The sequence below is a fragment of the Sinocyclocheilus anshuiensis genome, unplaced genomic scaffold (genome assembly GCF_001515605.1).
Source record: "Sinocyclocheilus anshuiensis isolate Anshui unplaced genomic scaffold, SAMN03320099.WGS_v1.1 scaffold364, whole genome shotgun sequence".
Taxonomy (NCBI): Eukaryota; Metazoa; Chordata; class Actinopteri; order Cypriniformes; family Cyprinidae; genus Sinocyclocheilus; species Sinocyclocheilus anshuiensis.
The window spans coordinates 1,320,435-1,343,101 of record NW_015555735.1 but is presented as its reverse complement, the minus strand read 5'-3'; the positions used below and the strand labels follow the sequence as shown (position 1 = coordinate 1,343,101).

General features: G+C 37.0%; 1 protein-coding gene across 1 annotated transcript in view; it reads left to right on the top strand.

Annotated features, from left to right (window-relative positions):
* Window positions 1–22,667, top strand: part of LOC107673061 (agrin-like) — a gene marked incomplete at its 5' end in the record, with an annotated part of 148,835 nt that overhangs the window by 71,606 nt on the left and 54,562 nt on the right. The window contains 5 exons of the mRNA XM_016466495.1: window positions 3,314–3,535; window positions 9,435–9,635; window positions 10,254–10,454; window positions 21,259–21,401; window positions 22,389–22,494. Coding sequence (XP_016321981.1) covers window positions 3,314–3,535; window positions 9,435–9,635; window positions 10,254–10,454; window positions 21,259–21,401; window positions 22,389–22,494 — 873 coding nt within the window. The remainder of the gene's footprint in view (window positions 1–3,313; window positions 3,536–9,434; window positions 9,636–10,253; window positions 10,455–21,258; window positions 21,402–22,388; window positions 22,495–22,667) is intronic.

Sequence of the window (22,667 nt, the reverse complement as noted above, 5' to 3'; positions counted from 1 at the left end):
TCAGCAGGATGACTCTCTCAAACGAGAGGAAGCCTAACGACACTCAGTGCTGGTAGGGGAACTCTTAAGAGTGGAGGTCTCAGCATAACGACTCCCTAAAGTGAGAGGAGACCTAGCTACACTCAACGCCAGAGGCAGTTAGTGAGACTCAAAAAAAGGAAGAGCCTATATTTCTGCCTAAGCGGTGCTCTGGAGAGCGGAAGCTTCAGCAGGATGACTCTCTTAAACGAGAGGAAGCCTAACAACCCTCAGCCCTAGTAGAAAAACTCCCAAGAGTGGAGATCTCAGCATGACGACCCTCTAAACGAGAGGAGACCCCACTACACTCAGCGCTAGAGACAGTTAGCGAGGCTCACCAAGAATCTACGAAGTAATGATACTGCCTAAGCGGAGCTCCATTTACGTTGCGTCTCGTCTCGTTTTCGTCACGTGATAAAGGTTCGTTGACGATGATATTTAGTCATAATTTTCGTTGACGAAAGCAACACTACTAACTACACTTTCTCTATTTCTCTTCATTAATAATAAAAAATTTAAAATACAATTTTTGGTCAAATTATGCAGCCCTACAAACAAACCTAATGAAAATCAACCATGGTTTTGCTACATATAAACCCAAAAGAACATGGCTGCTGTAGTTAAACTATGGTAACAACAAATTAACCATGGTTTTGCTACATATAAAACCAAAACTCCATGGTTACTATATTTATTCAACCTTGGTAACCACAAATTAACAATGGTTTACACTAACCATAGTTTAATCATGGTATTTGTAGTAAAACTGTGGTTATACAAATTGTAGTCAATACACCAAAAAGCCATGGTTACTACACTTTTACTATAATAAAACCATGGTTCATTTTCATAAGAGGCACTTAGCAAATCTGGCACATTTTGTTTGTTTGTTTTTTAATTGCATTTTTTATTAGAAAATCATAATTAGATTTTTTTTTCCCCAAATCATATTGCCCTAACAAGCATTCTTGAAAATGCAGCCTCTTTAAGCAGCTCAGTGTGCTTTGGAACACAGCAAATCTCTTCTCCCTTCAAGAAGCTCAATGATGTTAATTTTTTTTCTCATTATTTTGTTCTTATTTGTTCATATCATATTGGAAAAGAAAGTTATTTTTATGGAGAGGGATGTATTTGATTTATCTGAAGGCGGTATGATAGCTGTTTGTGTGCGATATTAAATGTATCTGAGTGTCTGTAATATTATTTGGAAATGATAGCATCTAATCCAGGAATAAATTACTGCGGTGACAACACCATGTGTAGCACGGGTAGGGGCGCACACACACACACACACACACACACACACACACACACATTCTTAAAACAAACACTGAAGATGGAGGGGTTCTCATTTATATGTACATGCATGTCCAAAGACATATTCACAAACAAACAGTCAAAAACACATAATCTTCTATACACACACACTCACATACGCCGACCAGCATGCACCTGCAAACATTTGCCGTCACCCTGTCATTTTACCTCTCACACAATACTGAGTGTGCCTGAAGGGCTGCCTTTTATTTTGACATGTCTTTAATCTTAGTGTGAAAGTGCAAACACATCACGTTTACTCCTCTAGCATTTCTCAACCCTCAGCTATGGAGCCCAAGCATACAAATGTGCAGCATGTTGTGCATTTGTTTATAAACAAAAAAATATATATATTATATTAACATTTACTCACTATCATGTCATGCCAAATCCATTTGACTTTCTGTAGAACACAAAAAAGATTTTAGGCACAGTGTTCACAGGTACATTGTTCAAACTCCATTGTATGGAAAAGAGCAGCGTGAACATTCTGCTCAACATCTGCTTTTGTTTTATATGGAAGAACATTACTCAGGTTTGGAATGAAAATGAGGGTCATTGCTTTTACAGAATCTCCCCTAGAAACCTCCTCCATCTTTTTTGTGCATTAATCTTTTACTTTTTCTATAAAAATTCCTCCTGATTGGCCGAAATGAAGCCTTATTTGGTGACGAAAGGTTCTCCTCTAGAGGACGGTGAGCAGTGCTGGTTCACCGCTGACCCACTTCTTCTTTCTCGTTCTCCTCTTTCTCTTTCCCTCTGTGTTGGCATCAAAAACAGGGCTTGTGATCAGTCCCACTGTCCCTCGGCCCTCTGTCTACTAACTGCAGCAGTTAATGAACTTACTGTGGAACTACTGTGGCACCGCTGAGAGTCCCAGCTACTCTCTTTCATGTACTTATTTCATATCTGTGCTGTAGCCCAGCACACTGAATTATTAACTAGAGCTCTCCCTTTTCTGGGATGATGCTTTGTGTTATACTTGTCTGTCTTTTTTTTTTTTTTTTGCCTTCTGTCTGTAGTTGAGGGAGGCTTGGTTAGTGATGCATGAAATAAGATGTGAGTAGTTAGTGTTCTGATTGGATGCTCTAATGGGCTGCATGTTTACAGTTGCAAAGTCAGAGTGCATATCTGTTTAGCAAGCAGTTCGTAGAACATTTTCTCAGACCGTCAGGTGTTATGGGTTGGGGAAAAAAAGTTGTGGTTTGTGTCCAAAATCAACTATTTCTAATCAAACATAGGTCACATACCCACTGCAGTGGTTATGGGTGTGAAATCCACATTTAAATGCAGGAGTGGATCTATTAAATTATTCTACCTTATGTGAACAGAAAACTGGAGTCACTTCAAAACCTGAAATTTTTGATATAGAGATAATCATAGCAACGGTTTGGTGTCTCACAGGTGTAAAAGAGGAATGACATTTCACATGCCCACTGCAGTGGTTATGGATGTGAAAACCACAATTAAATGCGAGAGTGAATCCATTAAATTATTGTACCATGTGTGAACAGAAAACTTGAGTCACTCCAGATCTTAAAATGTTTGCTATAGAGATAATCATAGCAACGGTTTGGTGTCTCACAGGTGAAAAAGAGGAATGATATTTCACATGCACACTGCAGTGGTTATGGGTAAGAAAACTGTTCAAATGCAGGATTGAATCCATTAAATTATTGTGTGTGAACAGAAAACTGGAGTCACTCCAGATCCCAAAATGTTTGATATAGAGATAATCATAGCAGCATTTTTGGTGTCTCGCAGGTGTAAATGTGGAACATGGATGGTTGAGATTTAAATGCAGGATCCAGATGTCACTCTTGTAATAGTCAAAACACAATGTGTAGAGAATCCTGATTAAGCACTGGGAAGTGGAATGACATCTGAATTTAGCAACCTTAACTCTTTCCCTTCCTCCTTGTCTTTCCCATTTTCATCTAAGTAGAATGATAACTTGCTTATTTGCTTTTTGGGGCAGATCTTAACCTGGAGAGCCCCTGCCTGAAGAAGACCTGCGAGTTCGGAGCCGTGTGCGTGGTTAAGAACAGCGAGCCTGTGTGCGAATGCTCAGACGCTTGTCCACAGGACCAAGACCCTGTTTGTGGCAGCGACGGGCACACTTACAGCAGCTCATGCCAAATGAAGGCCATGGGATGTGCCCTTCAGAAAAAGATACAGATGCAGCACAAAGGACCATGTGGTGAGTCCACACACACACACATTGATGCCACTCACTCCCTCACTGCCTTTCATCCCTGTCCACCCCCTGCACTTAAGCACTCCACCGATATTTCGAGAGAGGACTGTAATTTTCCTCCTCCGCAACCTTTTTTTGAAACGATGCACTTAAGTTAGAATTAAAGAGGGCAGCATCCTTCACAGTAATTGTTTGCATGAGTCATGGGTTTTTTTGTCTGGCTTTTGTAAGCGCTCCAGATAAGTCTGCAGAGGCCTGCTCGCCCTCCAAACAAACGCATGGTTATGTGTGTTCTTCACAAAAGGCTTGTAAGTCATTTTCGATGGCTGTCTTTGGGCTTGGGAGGGGAATATTAAGGGTGCTTTTTCTGCTAAACTTGGAGCCCTTTGTAAAGCCAGTCTCTTTCACGGTCGGCTTAAGTTCAGAGAGAATGAGGTGGAGCTATTGTGTCGACAGAAGTGTCATGTGTTTGCAGTTTATACATGTGTGTGTATTGGCTCTGCCGCCAGTGAAGAGTTCGAAATGGATGCCGGGGGTCATTTGGTAGCAGTAGTAAAATTCATCTCAGATCGCTATAGGCCACGGTTGCCCTTTATTGCAGCGCCGCCTATCATGCTATATATGTTGCCAGATAGCAAATGACAAATGAGAGTGATATCTCTCTCCTCACAGGCTTCTGGAACATAAGCTTAACTACCCACAGAGATTTAACCCACAGAAACAGGTTTGGTTGGGGCCAAACAAGTCAGTTTTCATGCCTACATGGATGAAATCTTAAAACTGATGATTCAGGATTAGAAATAGAAGATTTTAGAAATACTTGAGATTGACAGATTTGTTTTGGAACGGCAAGCTTGATGTTCTATGTGTAGAAGGTAATAATAGGCTTCCTACAATCATAGAAAAACTGTAAATAAAAGATAATGGTAACACTTTAGTAAAGGGACCAGTTCTCACTATTAACTAGTTGCTTATTAGCATGCCTGTTATTATCATATTGGCTGTTAATAATGGTTAGTTAATAGCAAGAATTGAATCTTAAAATAAAGTGCCCCCCCCCCAAAAAAAAAAAAATAAAATCATTGAAAGCAATAAACTTAAAAAATATATATTTAGATTAAAAAAAAAATTGCTTTTTAATTATATATACTGTATATTTATAATTACATAAAATCAATCATGGGAACCCCATATATAATTAGAAATATGTCATTAGAAAGTACATTATATATGTAAATATTTTATTACATTTAATTTTACAAGCTTTATCAAATGTATTAAAATGTTTACAGTTTATTCATTCATTCATTCATTCATTCATTGAGAAACAACTGAAAACTAATCCTGTAAAAATTGTGGTGGTTGGTAGCTGGTCCAGTTTTGTTTGGTCCAGTCTAGATAGTTAATCAGCTGAACTGCGAAATTGTGTGACTGGTTTAGACCTGCTAGATCATATTGGACAAGCAATTTAGAGATGATAGACCATCTTTTAACCATCTGTGGTATTCCATAAACAAGCTTAACCACCTTGAGCAGGATTTACCTGGTTTTTCCAGCTGGAAATAATCATTGTAGTTTTAAAAAAATCCACCCATTACAGCATCACATCAATGTTGATGGGTCCGGCCCCTTGCTGGAGCAGGTGTCAATGGAAAGGGGCAATAAAAAGCGGCTGCAAACAGCTAACCATACAGAAGGAAATGTTGTTCATTTAGTGCTGTGTACACAGCCACACTCTCCACCTCAAGTGAATTCTATTATTATCACCGTTAATTATCCAGGCCCATTCAGACCACAGCCTCTGCCTCACTAAGACCCCAGCTGTGTTTGTGTGTATCTGTTCGTGAAAGCTTGTATGTGGGTCGCTGTTGATAGCAATGCACCCACATGAGTGGGTGTATGATGTGCTCGTGGCCAAATTTCATTTCATTTTCTTCACTCCGCATAGAGGGGAGACTCATAAATGCCCTTATCTTTATAGTTCAGGTGCAGTCTGATAGAGATATGACTGACGTTGTTTATTATCCTGATTTTTTCCCTCACATTTGAGTGGCGGCTGACCTTGTCTCACAGCTACAGGAAAGCGTGCCATTGTAATGGAGTATTTGATATCTGCCCCTCTGAGAACAAATACGTATATTTTTATATGCAAGGAAATGAAAGAACAGCCAACGAGTCAGCAGCAAATAAGCACTTTTTACTGATGATTGAAATGTTACTGGCCACAGTTGGGGAATATAGGTTACCTGCAAGACACTGAGCTGGAAGCGGAAGAAAAATCATCAGGCTGTGGAAGGAGTGAGAGGGCAGTAAATAAAAACTAGGAGGAGATGGAGCAGACTAATAGAGCCGGTGCCCTTGCCCAAGCACCAATCGCCAGGGAGTTTTTACGGCTATTCACAAAAACTGCTGTTCTGTACCTGACATTAACAATGTTCCTTCCTTTCTCTGGGCAAAAGAGAGCAGTTTACCACTCACCTTTAGAGGAATTGTTCACCCAAAAATGAAACTTTTGTCATCACCAAACCTGTATGACTTTTTTTGTGAAGAAAAAACACTTTTTCATTAGAATGAAACTGAATTCTGAACATTTAAACCATTATTCATAGAAGTTCTGAAAACATCCATTCTAGGTTTCCTATGCTGAAAAAAAAGTTTGATGTAGAAACAATTTTTACTTTTTACAATTTAAATTAATGACAAAAGGCAAATAACACATTGAATTAAAGCTGAAGTTTCTAAGTGGAAAGACTGAAATAGAATTTTCTTGTAAAATATACTCCAGTAATCTTTGAATCTTTTTTTTTTTTTTTTTTTAAGAAAATCCACTTTTTATTATAATGGAATTGAATTCTGAACATTTTAACCATTATTCATCGGGGGGAAAAAAATCTGAAAACACTAATTCTAGCTTTCCTAAACTGAAAAAAAGTTAGATGTAGAAATCATTTTCACTCAGAAATTGGTAGTATTTCACAATTAATGACAAAAGGCAAATAGCACATTGAATTAAAGCTGAAGTTTCTAAGTGGAAAAACTGAAATTGAATTTTATTGTAAAATATACTCCAGTAATCTTTGAATCTTTTTTTTTTTTAAAGAAAATCCACTTTTTATTATAATGTAATTGAATTCTGAACATTTGAACCATTATTCACCGAAAAAAAGAGAAATAGTATTATAGTAATAGGCAAGTAACATATTGAATGAAAGTTGAAATTTGACTGCAATAACCTAAGAAAAACATAAATGACAGAAGTAGTGATGACATTCTGAATTGATTGATTCAATCCGAATGATTAGTTTGCATATCAAGCTGATTCAGTTCTCAATTATTCGATGACTCAGCTCAACAATGACTTAAAATTCAGTCTTTTTCAACACAAAGCTGCCGTAGGAAGACATATATTTGACACCCAAATGGTACAAACCTTTTTTATACCTTTATGATACTTTTGTGGTGCTTTTGTGCTCTTCTTGAAGCTTGAAAGCTCTAGTCCCCATTCATTGTAACTGCATACAAAAGAGAGAAACAGTATTCAAAATTTTCTTTGTGCTTCGAATAAGAAAGAGCGTCATACAGGTTTTGAATGACATGAGGGTGAGTAAATGATGGCACAATTTTCATTTCTGGGCCTGAATGGACAGAATTTCTTCTTGTTTCCCATAAGGCTAAGCTCTGCCATAATGGCCCGTGTCTGTACTCGTATCTCGGGTCCAGCTTTGTATGCTGGATCGCTGTTTATATGTTACCGACTGCCGTATCTATTGCGCTTCCCTCTGCCGAGGCCGTGAAAGCATGGAAACATGTTGCAACTGATAAAGAAATGCCTTTATCACACATACTGATAAAGGAGAATACCAGCAGCCATGCGAATGTGATTTATCGGCCTGCATTGGAATGTCACGACGAAGCGCTCTTGGGCGGCCGCTGGGCAGCACTCTGCAGCTGCTTTTAATAAGACGGCCGAGCGCAGTCCCTGAGGTTGACTGATCCTGAGCGGAGGTGAGGTCACTTTATTAATGTGCAATAAACAGGTTGGTAGAAGAGAGACGAGAGATTTATGCACGAGGACCTCTCTCCATTAACACTAAATCAGGTGCTGTTATTACCCCAGCACTAATTGAATGTGATAGCAGTTGCTCTAATGCAATCCCCCAGGTGTAATTGTCATCGGCCATGCTCCCTCCCTCCCTCTCTCCCAGTTGGAACCACATTTTGTTTTACTGATTAACTGGGCTCTCGGTAATCATAGCAAGATATCTGAGAACTAGGGATTTCAATTTAACACCTTAACTGTGATTAATTAAAAAAAACACACACACACTAAAATCCTTAATCACACTCTCTGACCCGTATATAAAAATAAATAGTACTAGAACGATTTTATATCTTCAGTTAATAATTGAATTGCATGATATTGCAATTAATATCACAAATTAACATTTTGTACTATTACAATACTATTAATTGTTTCATATTAATAATAATTATTTTAAATTCTTAATTTTATGTAATTATTTTATAATATATAATATATCTAACATTTCGTAATATATAAATGTAATATTAATATAATTGTAAATAAATATAAATACGAAATTAATCAAATGTAATATTAAATATAAATGTAAAATGAATAATACATTTCGTATATAATATTTAATTTATTATTAATTAGTGCATGCAATTCACAATTTAATAATTGGAAATAATTAAACTGGGATAAGTATTTTTTCTTTTTTTTAGCTAAGAACACAAGTCTGTCTCTGGTTTAAGATAAGCTCTGTGGCATGAAACTATGTTCCCACTGGCACTAAAAACCCCCTCAGATGGGGAGCTAGTTGCTGGAACACAATTATGAAAACTGGTAAAACAAATTAAAAATATTATAACAGTGAAATTCCTAATAGTAATTCCTAATTGCCATAGCCTATGTTTCTCTATTCAAACTACAGCGGTTGAGTAAGTGCATTTATTTAGCGATAACAATCGCAAACAATACAGTCGAGATCTCATGACAGAACACAGACTGGTTGAGTGACACTTTCATTTTGATCGCTAAACTCCAGCTTGTTTGTCAGTGTTTTGAGATCATCGACGGCGGCGCTTCCGCAATGAGGAGTGAGCGCGTGCGCATGGTTGCCAGATTGCTTAAAATAAGCAAAACACCGGGGAGAAAATGTATCCTTGTAACAGTGACGCTCTGATTCGGGGAACTGTAGAGGCGTGTACAGTTGAGCAGTCCGCAATAACATGTTGTCTCCTTTTTTGGACATTCAGCGCGTTCTTTTGGGAAAGTATGCTTGAATTTGAAATATTCGATATTCACGATAATCACGATATTTTCAAATTTTACATCATCATCAAAATTATTGGATATCGCTAATATTCGATATATCGCCCAGCCCTAATATATATATATATATATATACATACACATATATATTTTTAATCATGTAATTAATTCCAGATATTTTTTTGTATAAAATATATGGAATTAGTTACATGTCTTTTTAAATACATGTATATTCTATCATATTAATATTAGAATTAATTCTTTTGTATAAAATTTGTATAAAATAGCTTAATTTGGGGGTTTTCCTCAGTAAATATTGGCATGTGGTTAATTAAATGCAATGTCATGTCATGGGGGCTGTAACTGTGTCCGAAGGCACAACATCAGTTGAAATGGATGACGTTATAAGATGCTCTGCTGTGCCTGCATGTAAACAGAGCAATGTTGCTCCCATCTGCATGATGGAAGGATGCTTTAGCCCAGACTTTGCTGAGAGATTTTAATAAAGCGGACAGGCGGCCGGGCAGCTGAGGCTGATCCTAGTGAGCGATGGTGTGAATCTGTAGCCTGAATCTCTCCGTTGACATCACACTTCCTTTTCAGCAGATGAGTCCTGCAACAACTGCTCGTTTGGCGCGATCTGCGATGCTCAGACTGGCCGGTGCGTGTGCCCCAAAGGGTGTTTGGAAACACGGCAGCCCGTGTGCGGCAGCGACGGGATGACGTATGAGAACGAGTGCAAGCTAAATGTGGAAGCCTGCACTAAGCAGCTGGATCTCAGAGTGGTGGCCCATGGAGAATGCAGTGAGTACAGAAAAACAACAATCAGTTCATCCATCACCTTCATACATGTTCACTCATCAGTCTGCGTTTGCTGCCAAACAAATCATTTTCTGTAGTATTTTTGTTTTGATTTCCAGTAAAACTTTCTTTAGTTTACAATATTGTGACAGATGACTTTTTTCTGATGTGTCTTGAACTAAGGTTATCTGTTTTGTTTGTTTATGCATAAATCCCATGTTTTTCAGAATTATGCTTTAAGCAAGAAAATTGACAATTTAAGGAGAAAAATAAACTTAATTCAAGATAAATGTTCTCTGAAAAAGTCTTAATATCTTGTGCAGTTTTACATTTCAAGCAAATTATGTTTTGTTTTGGGTTTTTTTAAATCATTGAATTATGTGGTGCTAGAAAACAAGACAAAATACTGATGAAGAAAATGTTTTGCAGTGCAGTTTTCTTGTCAAAACACAAGAAACTGTTTTAGCTCTCTTTCCAAATCATGTTATGCATGCTACATGATTTTACGTGGTGGTTTTTATGTAGCAGAATCCCATGTGAATGTGTTTGGAGTTTCTTGCATCTCTTTGTGTCTCAACTGTCCTATCCTGTGATTTGTGCGTGTTGCGTGTGTGTGATCAGAAACCTGTGGCAGCACTGTGTGTAGCTGGGGAGCACGGTGCGTGCAGAACCAGTGTGAGTGTCAGCAGTGCACGGGTCAGCCGGTGAAACCCGTGTGCGGCAGCAACGGCAACACCTACAACAACGACTGTGAGCTGCGGCTGGCCTCCTGCAAGAAACAGAGGAAGATTGAGGTGGCCAAACTTGGCGTCTGTGATGAAGGTGGGTTTATGTGTTCATGTATGTGATAAGATAAGTGAGAAGCTGAACTCCCTGTTATTCGCTGATTTTCACAGTTGTACTTGGGGCTAGCCGAGTTAATGCATTCACTCCAAACAGTTTATTGCGGCCAATTTAACCTCCTCGCATCGACTGCACTTAGAGACCCGTCATATTTGAAGCATGAAATGCAGGCATCAGTATGCGCCTTGTGTTCTCTGTCTTTTCGCTCTAGGTCCCTGTTGTGTCAGTGTTTGAGATTCAGTTTTATTCTGGTTTTGAGGCAGTTATAGTCGGTACCATGCTTTCCACTTGTACTAACATTTAATAGAACATATGTATATATGTAATATTCACAATATATGCACAATAAGACACACACACACACACACACATAAATATGCTAATGAGACACATTGGAGTGACGTCAGCTCCCCTCTTGGACTGATTGGCTAGAGTAGGAGCTGTCGATCTAGAACTAGTGGACCAATGATGACGCTTAAACCCACCCTGATTTACATGAAACTCTAACCGCAACATTTGGAAAAGCGAGCGCTAAACTTGGAAACAAGAGCGAAGTGAAAAGCAGCATAAGCATACAGAAAATAAAAATATGAGCAGAAAATGTCTGAGGGCACAAAAGAAACAGAAATATATCAAAGGAAAACATGATTTTGTGTGCAAGTCGAATAATTTTGCATTAATATTTCAGTTTTGTGCAATATGATTTTAAATGTTAAAAATTTTGATTCATGCTTATTTTTTCAATTTTTAATTTTTGATTATTTTTCAATCTGTGACTATTGTTTGCTATTCTGAGAACTTTGCTTTAATTTTTTACATTTTGCGCAATATATTTTTCATTATGTTTTTTAATTTTGGTTTAACGCTTTTTTGTCTGCGACTGCAATACTTTTGGCAGAAAACTGATTCCATAAAGTTTCCCTGAGATTTTAAAATAAATATTTTATTAATTAAGTATTATTTCCTTTACGAACCCCAGTTTGGGAAACCTTGATGTAATGTAATGTTTAATGCACTTCATGTTAATTACAACAAACAAATACATTTTCTTACTCTTTGTATTTTTATATCAATATGGTACAAGATTGTCCAATATGATAAATGAGAAGTCATCTAAAAGTAATCAAAAAGTAGTCTTATTATATTACCTAAATGTGTAATGCAATGGATTACGTTACAAACTACTATTTTTGTCATGTAATTTGAAATCAGTAACAGACTACAATTTAAACTACAAAGTAGTCTACCCAGCTCTGTATATAATAAACTATAATGTACCCTACCACTTCTCTGTATAGTCCTTATGTAATATCTCACTTAAGTCATTCCCAGCAGGCTGTTTGGCAGTAAAACAAAAATAAATAAATAAATAAAATAAAAAATCACACATTTTTCCCCTCTAAGTCTCATCAGACCTTTTTTTCCAGCTCTGTAAGCTGTGGAGGTGTTGCTGTTAAAGGCTGCAGGATCTGGGTCCAGTCAATAGATCCTGCCCAGAGGCCTGTGACACCTGCTTTGTCAATTTATTCTCTAGACTAGTGATGCAACACTGCGGCGGCTAAAACACATCAGCCGGCAGGTCTTTGTATTTAGAAGAATAGTGAACGGGGTTTTAAGTTGATGAAAACAGAGCTGTTTTGTCTATCTTACATTTAGCTTTCAAACACCGCACTCCATTTGTGTGATGGCTGGTATGATTTTGCGGTTGTGGGCACAAAATACAGTGTCAAAGTAAAACATTTTCTCAGAGGGGCCAAAGGGGCTGTTTATTTACACAGACATGGTTTATTCATTTGTTTAGACCTGGCTTCAATACGCATGTTCATTAGTCATAAGAAAGAAATGGCAGTGTTCTCTCACTCTTTTATTTGGAGGTAATGAAAAATGACAGTGTTCCCTGCGTCTGGCCGTAGCGGAGAATTTATCACCTGTTTAATTTCACACTCTGCTAGTCTGAAGTCAGCCTCATTGTAGACACAGACAAAGCGATATGAGAGAACCGAGCATCACCTTGGGGCAGAGGCCCGCTTTTAATTGAATATACGTTTACTAAATCGGATTATGCATTGGAAATAGCAACATAATAGCGTATAAAGCATCAGTACACGCTCCGGATCACCCACAGGAAGAGAGTTTGGGAGAGGGCAAACAGGACAGAGTGTGCAGTCATCCGTTACACACAAGAATCTTCTCATAAAGAACTTCTGCAGGCTGTCAGGATGCCCTATTGCTCTTTATGTTGGCAGCGTTACGATTACTCTAAGCTACTGTCCAGGTCTTTCAGTAATGCCCATCTACAGGAGACAAATCACAAGTAAACAGAAAACAACCAACTAGGGCTGGAATTTATAGCTTAAAAAAGGTAACTTTTTTTAGTCTTTATATATATTGATATAAAGTGATTTTTTTTAGTCTTTAAATATGTTGATTTAAAGAGTTTTTTTTATGTTTTGTTCATTTAGAAAAGAAAACAAGCCATTGTAGCCAACTGAATTATTATTATTATTTTTTAATAATTCTAAAACACAGTAAACATATAGTAAATGTATCTACACATAAATAAAATATGTGAATATCTAATTAATATTATGTAGGCATATTTTCCACAGTATTCTTCATAAAAAATGTACACAAAAAAGAATATTTAATTTTTTTTATTAATGTTCCCTACTATAACAATGCATAGTACTAATAAGCAATATTTATCTACATATATTTAAAAATAAAACAAAAATATTCTGAGCACTGATGAATTGTTGGATCAGTTTTGAATCGAGTCATTTTGAACTGATTGACATGAAATGAATCAAACTTACCTGTTCTATTGCCAGTTTTACTACTGAAGTTTAAATCTGAAGATCCTATGTCTTTAAGGAACAGTTTACCCAACAATGAAAATTCTGTCACCATTTAATCAACCTCATGTCCATCCAAAACTTTATGACTTCTTTCCTCTGTGGAGCATGAAAGACAATATTTTGAGGAAGAACATTTTAGAAATGCCTATATAATGAATGTAAATGGCATCCAAAACAACATTAGACATCACTGACTTTTATTGGGTGGACAAAAAACATGGCGATATTAATCAGTGTATCCTTTTTTGTGTTCTGCCAGAAGAAAAAAAAAGTCATACAGGTTCGGATCAACATGAGAATGAGTAAATAAGAGTGAAAATTTGTTTTTTTTTTTGGAGTAAATTATGTTTTTAATGTTCCCAGAGTCATTAAAAGTGTGCAAAATTTGTCATGTGATGCCTTTTATCAAATCAAATGTCCCAAAAAAGTCACAATATTCGCAGTTTTCCTTAATTTTGTCACCAGTAAAGTCATTGCATATATATTGTGAATATTTTAGAAATTGCCCAATCCTACAACTAACCATCCTGCCGATCTTGAAGGCCAAAGGTTGTGTGTTTGTGTGTGTGTGTGTGTGTGTGTGTGTGTATCTGTATGTATGTGTGTGTGTGTGTGTGTGTGTGTGTGTGTGTGTGTGTGTGTGTGTTTTCATGGGAGTTATGCATTCATGGTAAGGCATCCCAGCCACCTGCAACAAACTAGCAGCTAAGTCTGAAGGTCACTGTCCTTGCTGCGCTCCCGCTTGACATTTTTTCTCCCCATTCTCCCCATATCTCTCTCCTCTCCCCGTCATCGCCTCATCGGCCAGAAAAACCTTTCACCTCTTGATGGTACCATCTGTTTTTTTCTACTGGAGTTATTCTGTGTCTGTTTACCCACTTTGCTTTCACTCTAGCTTGCTCTTTATTAATGGAACGTCTTAATGGAAACCGCATGGCTAAATGGACCCCATAAGTACATGATTGAGTTAAAGAGACGGAAAAGGGCTTTGAAAACAGCTGATGTGTACATCTTGGTGTTCGCTAATTGAAAGGTTCGTGTGCGGCGCGGGTGGCGGTGACATCAAAGGGCCGAAACTAATTAGCACCTCCTCCCCCACCCGTATCCATTCACTCCACCAGGTTTATTTATTCACCTTTTTACGTTGCATTTTTTTTTTCTGCTAACGCACAACAGAAACGGGAACGTAAACGCTTTCATCTTGTGCTTAGCTTGCACAATTTGGCTTAGGTGGCCCGGAGAGCCTCGTATATGGAAATGATTGCCACTGCTGCTCAGTGGTCAGGTTTATCAGAGTCAGAGTTTAGAAACCTTAATTTAAGCGTATTATTTACTGTATTGCTGATGAGGGGATGAGAGCGTGCGTTGAATCTGTAATGGGTCTTTGCAGTGCAAAACTGCTTTGTGGCTTTGGAATTGCTTGTGGTATCAGGTCTGTTTCATACGCAAACGCAAGCAGCACATATATTTATATGCTTAAATTACAGTTTATAGTATTTACACTGAGTGTATAAGCAGCACTTTGCTGTGTAGAAGAAGCTCTGCTGCAAGATGAGTTTTTTTTTTAGTGCTGAGCTCATTTTTACTGTGCAACGTGTGCTTGACTTAGCAGAAAACACTTGAAAATGCACTATAAATTTGTCAACAATCTTTTATTATCAATATAGGCTTTTATGAAGCAACATAATGATGCAAACTATATGTGATCTCTCAGAAATTGTTTTAATGTGCCGATTTGGTGTTCAATAAACATTTCTTATTATTATACATGTTAAAAACAGTTGTGCTGCTTAATATTTTTGCAGAAGCTTTGACACATATTTTTTAAGGTTCTTTGCTAAATAGAAATTTTAATTAAATTAATACTTGTATTCATCAGGGGTGCATTAAATTGATCAATAATGACAGTAAGGACATTTGTAATGTTGCAAAAGATTTTTCAAACAAGATTATCATAGATCGGTCAGTTAAAATATTTCAAAAGCATGTTTTTTCAACTTTCTATTCATCAAAGAATTGTATATATATCAGAATATTAATCAGAATATTACAATGATTTCTGCAAGGTCATGTAACACTGAAGACTAAAGTAATGATGCTGAAATTCATCTTAAGAATAAATTACGTTTTATTAAAATAGAAAACAAAGAATATGAATATTATAGATCAGTCAGTTAAAATATTTCAAATTCTGTTTTATTAAAATACAAAACATTTATTTTAAATTGTAATTGAAAAAAATTGTGCACAATATGGCTGGTTTATTCTCTATGTTTTGCTGTTATTTTTCTCTATGTATTCTCTATGGTTTGCTGTTATTTTTTTATCAAATAAGTGCAGCCTTGGTGATGATAGAATGCTTCTTTCGAAAACTTTGTATATATTATTTTGTATATTATTATTGAGTAGGGGTGTGACGAGATCGCGTGGCACGATCCGATGTGTCTCACGAGATCTGACTGGTCTCGCGAGAACGTGACGATTTCCTCGCGCAGACCTTTCAGATATATTTGCATTACACTGGCTCGTTCACAAGTGGTGGTATGTAAGATATTTTTTGATCACATCAGGCAAGTGGCCACATAATAAGCGGGAAAATTACGCAGTGTAGTCTTTATCCAGTGATAAAAACAGAATTCACAGTTTAACGCGGAATGTCACGGAATTTCGTGAATGAATTAATCAAAAGTAGATCATTACACTTAAATCAAATCACGATATGTACTAGTATCTGTAAATATTAAGCCGCAAAAGTCGATTTTTAAGGAATAATCACACAAAACATTTCTTCCATGTTTTAATTTTAATAGTAAATCCCCTTTGTTTGCCAAAAAATCTTGTTTGCCTCATTTTCAATAATTAAAAGATAAGTGATAAATTAAATTAATGTTCTATGCCTTCATTTGATAACCAGAAAAAATTTAAATATACAACAGAATTTCTGAGGGGAAAAAAATTCATAAGGCTACTTTAAGAAAAAAATCAATAAATTAAGTTGTTTTATGCATTCAGATAATTAGACATGCTAAAACACAGAATTTGGTAACAATAAAAAATATAAATAATATGGTGAGAAAAAATAAAACATTTCATAGGGCCCTAAACATGTCATTTTTGTTAAACTTTTTAATAAATTGATGTGAAAATGTATAAGTTTCATGATTTTAATTAATAAGAATAAAAGACTATTTTTTCCTATATATTTCATCATTGAGGATTTCTTTAAAAAAGTCAAAAAATCTCGTCTCGTTCTCGTGAACCCAGTCTCGTGTCTCGTCTCGTCTCGGGGGATTAGTGTCTCGTCACACCCCTATTATTGAGTTATTAAATGTATTTGTTGTGAAAGTATGTGCAGCATGAAGCATTTTGTGCTTCCCCTGTGCTTCAGACAGTTTGTAACTGTTTTCTCTGTTTGCTGTGCCATAATAATAGGCAATTGGTGTGAAAAAAAAGAGAAAGGTTGTAATAATCATAGTCAAATGCAACATTCTTTCCCCTTGGAGTCTCTTGGCTGATCTTTACAAGACTCTGCCCTAAGGCGTAAATTCAGCTCAGCTCACATTAAGCAAAATACTGAATCTCTTCATCACAGTGTCGGATCGCTAATGCTCTGAAGCAGAAACCTGATGTCTACACAGTGAGTGCGTTTGCTCTCTGTATCACTGTGGCCAGGGCTTCAGGCTTGAGTGCTTTCATTGTTTCCAGGCTGGGGCTAATGAATTGAATGGCCTCCACGAGTATCGACCCTGCAAGGCTGACAGTGTGGATTTTTGATAAGACGTATCAGTGCTGGCCAACCCCTAGCCTTTACTGTGACCGGCTTCATAATCTGTTTAAGGAGATTTTTTATGCTTAGTGGCATTTCCACCTATACACAATCGATTTTCCCATCAGGGTGCACGAGGTTGCCCTACCCAGCTTTGCATGTGAAGAAAAGAATGCGTTTAACTCGCAATAGAGACGTGGGAAAGAGTATCCACAGGCATTTGGTTTTTCCTCATTAATCAAATCGATCGACATGCGGATTTTGTGTTTCCCTAATGCTAATGATAAACTGGCTGATTAATCGCAATTAATTGCATATATCAGAATCTGCAGAGAAAAGACCCCAAAAATTAATACAAAGTTGTGAAGTTACCTCAAAATTGCGAAATATTATTACAAGTTGAAATAAATATCGATTATCTGAATATTTTAAAATGTTATTTATTTATGAGATGGTAAGCGGAATTTTCAACAGACTTCAACTTTCAACTTCATTCTTCAGTCACATGATCCTTCAGAAAGCATCTACTGTATATACAGTATATATATAGGCATAGATACAGATGTATAGATATAGAATTTTTTCTCAGCAAATACATTTTTTTTTTCCTTAATGAAGGCAAACACGCAGTTATGAACTGCAGCAAGTTTTACACTCTTTTTATTAGCTGCTCGGCAACTTTCATTAAAAATAACAAACGGTAATGCTCTGTTACAAAGAGTGGTGCTTTATATCTCCAGCAAGTCAGCTTTGTTGACTAATGAACTTTAATTCTAATTAAATAGGCTAGATAAGAGTGTGTTTAATGAGGCGACTCATCTGAAGAAAAACCCTCACTATTTCCTCACCCATAATCCCCAAAGTTTGGATCCTGGAGAGAATCGAGATTTATCCGTTGGGGTTTCACACAGAGAAACGAACCCTGAAATCGCACCGAGACTAATTGCACCCGACATAATGTAGTGTGATTACTGACGTCACGCATGATGGCCGTGAAACACTCGTTTACATTGATTTCAGATTGTCAGTTCCCTTTCAGTCGGTCACTCTCGACGTCACGTCGGATGACCGACGAATTGGGATCTCGCTTAGAGAGACCAGTCTACTTCGAGTGTAAACTAAACGAGCCAATGCACATTGGCATGCGATTATTGCATCCAGCTGCCGCTGATCACAGCGAAACCTGGTGGCAAGCGAGAGAGCAAGAGGCCCGGAGACGGGCGACCCAGAGGTGGAGGGACTTGCTCTTCAGGAGATGGTAAGCACACCACTCCCTCCCCCGGAGGAGGGCCGGGCGGAGAATCTTTTCATCTTTTTCCGCAACTGACCTCTCGGTCGGTGGTACCCAAATACTCGACAAAGAGTAATTCCTCTATTTCTGGGTCCCCAGAGGGGACGGGGGGTTGTGGACGATCCAGTGCGTATCACAGTCGCCACAGCTCCTGTACCACCGCTGAGCGGCCGGGTCACCGGCTCGGCTCCTCAGCGAAAACCTGAATATGCGCTTCATCTGCTGCCTACTTATACTCACGCTGTGATCAGCAGCAGCTGGATGCAATAATCGCATGCCAATGTGCATTGGCTCGTTTAGTTTACACTCGAAGTAGATTGGTCTCTCTAAGCGAGATCCCAATTCGTCGGTCATCCGACGTGACGTCTCCGTTCCCTCCTTCAAGGAACGGGGGTTACATACGTAACAGAGACGTTATTTCACTTCTAATCGAAATGTAGGAGACACTTTGCCGGTGGCACACTGGTGTCTTGTTTAATTTATTTTGTTAGTTGCTGGGTATTTCCATTGCTGGTCATTATCTTGTTCTTCCAGCAGTGCCTTTGCTTCAATCTTCACTCCAACGTGAAGAAAATCTCAGTATGCGCAGAATGTCTGAATACTTTGCCAAGCACTGTCCATTAATTCTTGGCAGCAAAAGTTAAAACAAGATACTTGAGTACCTGGGAATATTTTTATTTTATTAGAAGACAATGTGTGGCATACTGATATGCAAATATGTGTTTGCATGAGGTCCCCAGTGTCTGCGTGTCTTATTTGTCTTTGCTCTTTGTGACTTCTAAAGTACTTACCCGCTGTTTACGCTCAGATCCCAGGTCTCATGTGAGATTGCTTGTTTATCTCCCTGAAATCAGTGTTAGTGATTTTATTTGTTCTTTTATATGGTGTAAATTGAGGTTGTGCATGGGTTACTGCTCTTTGTGTGGACAAACACCCAAACAACTGTGTATGGGTTTGTAAGACACAATGTGTCGGTACCTCATCATTTTTACATTTAGATTACCTTTGTCATTATCTAATGGTCATCAAAGTGCATTTTTAAAAACACTAATAATTTAAGAACACCTTTAAATATAATGCTTAGCAAATCTGAAAAGAAATGCAATATTTATTTTAGTGTTTTATTTAATTTTGAGTCAATTAAACTGAATTAAAGTGTTTAGAGTGTTTTTTGTTTGTTTGTTTGTTTTTTTAAATTTAGACAAAATATTATAGAATTTGATGTTGGCCATTTATTGGTTATATCTGGTTATGTCTCCAGAATGAATAGGTCCTATCCGTTTTTCATACTATACTTTACAGTATAATGTTGTTGTATTATTGTTTTTTGCATTTATTTAGACAAATGGTTTGGATATTTAATATGGATAATTTTATGCATATATTACATGTCATTTATGAATTTATGTTCATTAAGATATGGATGGAATATTTGTCTTTTTAAACATTTATTTATCACAGTTTTTTACGTGAAATAATAAAGACAAAAAAATGATTAAAATGGTGAAAAACTTTAGAAATTTTTATGCAGACAAAAATTTTATGCATCAACCTCCCATAAATGGACTAAATAATCTCATTTCGCATTTAACCTCCTGGGACCTTGCATCCTCATATGAGGACATTATATTTTTGTGAATTTCTCTGAGACTATACATGCCACAGTTTTAAGTCTGGATGTCCTGTACAGAGCACATTCAGGGCTTTTCAGAGATACTAAATGTTTGGATGTTTCACCATGAACACTCCCTGTCCTTGGTCTTCAAAAATGTATGATTTTAATTTAGTGACACTCTTATGGAAATATGATAATATTTTGTAATTATCATTTAAATCTGACAAATTTTTAAACTGTGTGTCATAAATCAACATCTCAGGAAAATGTTATGGGGTTTCAAATCAAAATATGACTTTGTTACGAAACAGGACGTTGATTTCATACATGTCCACTGTAGAGGACGCCGGGACTAAAAGCATGTTCATTACGCATTTTGGGAGACACAACAAATTAATAGGGAAAGAAATTATATTTCAATATTCCTATTAAATATTCTATATTATTATGAAAATCTTGTCAATTATTACTCCCATTATTACACTTCTTTTTTCATTACATGTTGCCCCAAAAACACATTAATATGCAAATTAGATGTATGAGAATGAGAATAATGAGAAAACCTGTTTATTTTACACACCATTTTACACACATTTTGCATTATGAAAAATGGTATATCAAATCATTCTGTTATAACATAGTTGAGAATTATCTTTATACAAAAGTTTGGTAAAAAAAAATCCTACTAAAAATGTATTGGTGATTAAAAAAAAAATCTATTGTTTTTGCCTATGCATGTTCATTCATGTCTTTTTATACAAAAAAAAATTTAGTCCTCTAACAATGATGTAGCGTAACTTATGAATGAAATATCATTTTTTTTTAATTAATAATAATTAATTAATTAATAGTTTTAAAAAATTATTAAATTTTTTTTAATGCTCTAACAATGTAAAAAATAAAATTTTTTTCCTAAAATGTTTTGCCGGGTTAAAAATTATGAATTAAAAATGCCAGACACTTAAGGGTTTTGGGTTAGAATTAGTATAACAATTTTATTTGTTATACTAAAAAAATTTTTTTTATTTTAAAAATGTATTTATCAGAGGATTTTTTTACAAACTAATGGAGACAAAAAAAAAAAAAGAAAATGTTTACAGTTATGCATCAGCCACCCATAAATAGACTAAATAATCTCATTTTATACTTAAAAATGTTTGCGTTAAGGGTTTGAGTTAGAATTAGTATAATGATTGATTTTTATTTTATGGACAGTTCAAATCAATCAAGGGTATTTGTTTGTGTTCCAACAGACTGCGGTTCAGGAGGCTCAGGTTCAGGATCTGAAACCTGCGAGCAGGATCGTTGTCGACGATACGGCGGATCATGGGATGACGACACAGAGGATGACCGCTGCGTGTGTGACTTCAACTGTCAGACAGTGCCGCGCAGCTCAGTATGTCCATTCACACACCTCGCCATTTCCAATCGAAGAGAGTGCCGCCCAGGCATTTGCAGTGTTGGGGAGTAACTAGTTACATGTAACGGCGTTACGTAATTTAATTACAAAATAAATGTAACTGTAATCAGTTACAGTTACAGTTACTAAGAAAAAATGTGTAATTAAATAACAGTTACTTATGAAAATGTCAACGGTTACAAAGGGGATTACATTTGAATATTTACACACATCCACATACAGATTTAATTGATTTCTTTCCCAAATTGCATTGACTACTCTGAGACATACGGTCCTATAATTTCCGCGATGCGGAAAACACAGACTGGTTCGTAGAATCCAGTCATAAAAACGGAATTCCTATAGCCTAACGCGGATTCCAGGTGGCCTGGCAGACGATTTGCCCCGCTATTTTAATATTATTATTGTATAATTGCCTGCCGAATGTACTAAAGTGATTATTTCCGAATTCGCCATTCGATAATTAAATCTCTAATAAATCATGAATCGGTTAGTCGTGACTGGCAATGCTTCGGCTCGCGCACTCTCCGCGCCTCCGCCAAACGGTTTGGATCAGAGTAATCAATGCGAGAGAGAGAATGGAGTGGACTGTGGAAGCGCACAGATGGAGCAGAGAAGTAAAACTACTGTTCAGGGTTTCAATTGCACGTCAGTTTCATCTGTAAATATACTGTTGTAGTTTTGTCTTTGTTTACTTAGTTAAGCAGCAGCAGCAGCCCTTTGCTCATTACCGTATTGGCCCGAATATAAGATGACCCTGATTATAAGACGACCCCCCTTTTTCCAGATGTACCTTTTGGAAAAAGGCTTATTACATTTTAAATAGGGTAACTTGTAATCTGTAACCTATTACATTTCCAAAGTAACCTTCCCAACACTGGGCATTTGACTTGTTAAAACGTGTGCTAAATCTTGTCAAATCCATTAATCGCGCCAGGTTAACCTCTCTGTGAACATTTGCAGGTGTGCGGCTCTGATGGGAACACATACACCAGCGAATGTGAGCTGAAGAAGGCCAGGTGTGAGAAGCAAATGGACTTGCTGCTCCAGAGCCAAGGTCCCTGCTCAGGTAAGAGAGCACCTTTTCTTTCCTCTAATATTTATGTTTTCCTCAGTCATCTGAAGAATAACACTCCAGGAGCTCTGACAGGATGGCTGTTGGAGTCACTGCAGCAGAATGCAGTGTTTCTTTGAGCTTAGGAGGCTTGTGTAGTCCAGAACTGAGCATCTACCACAGAGAGA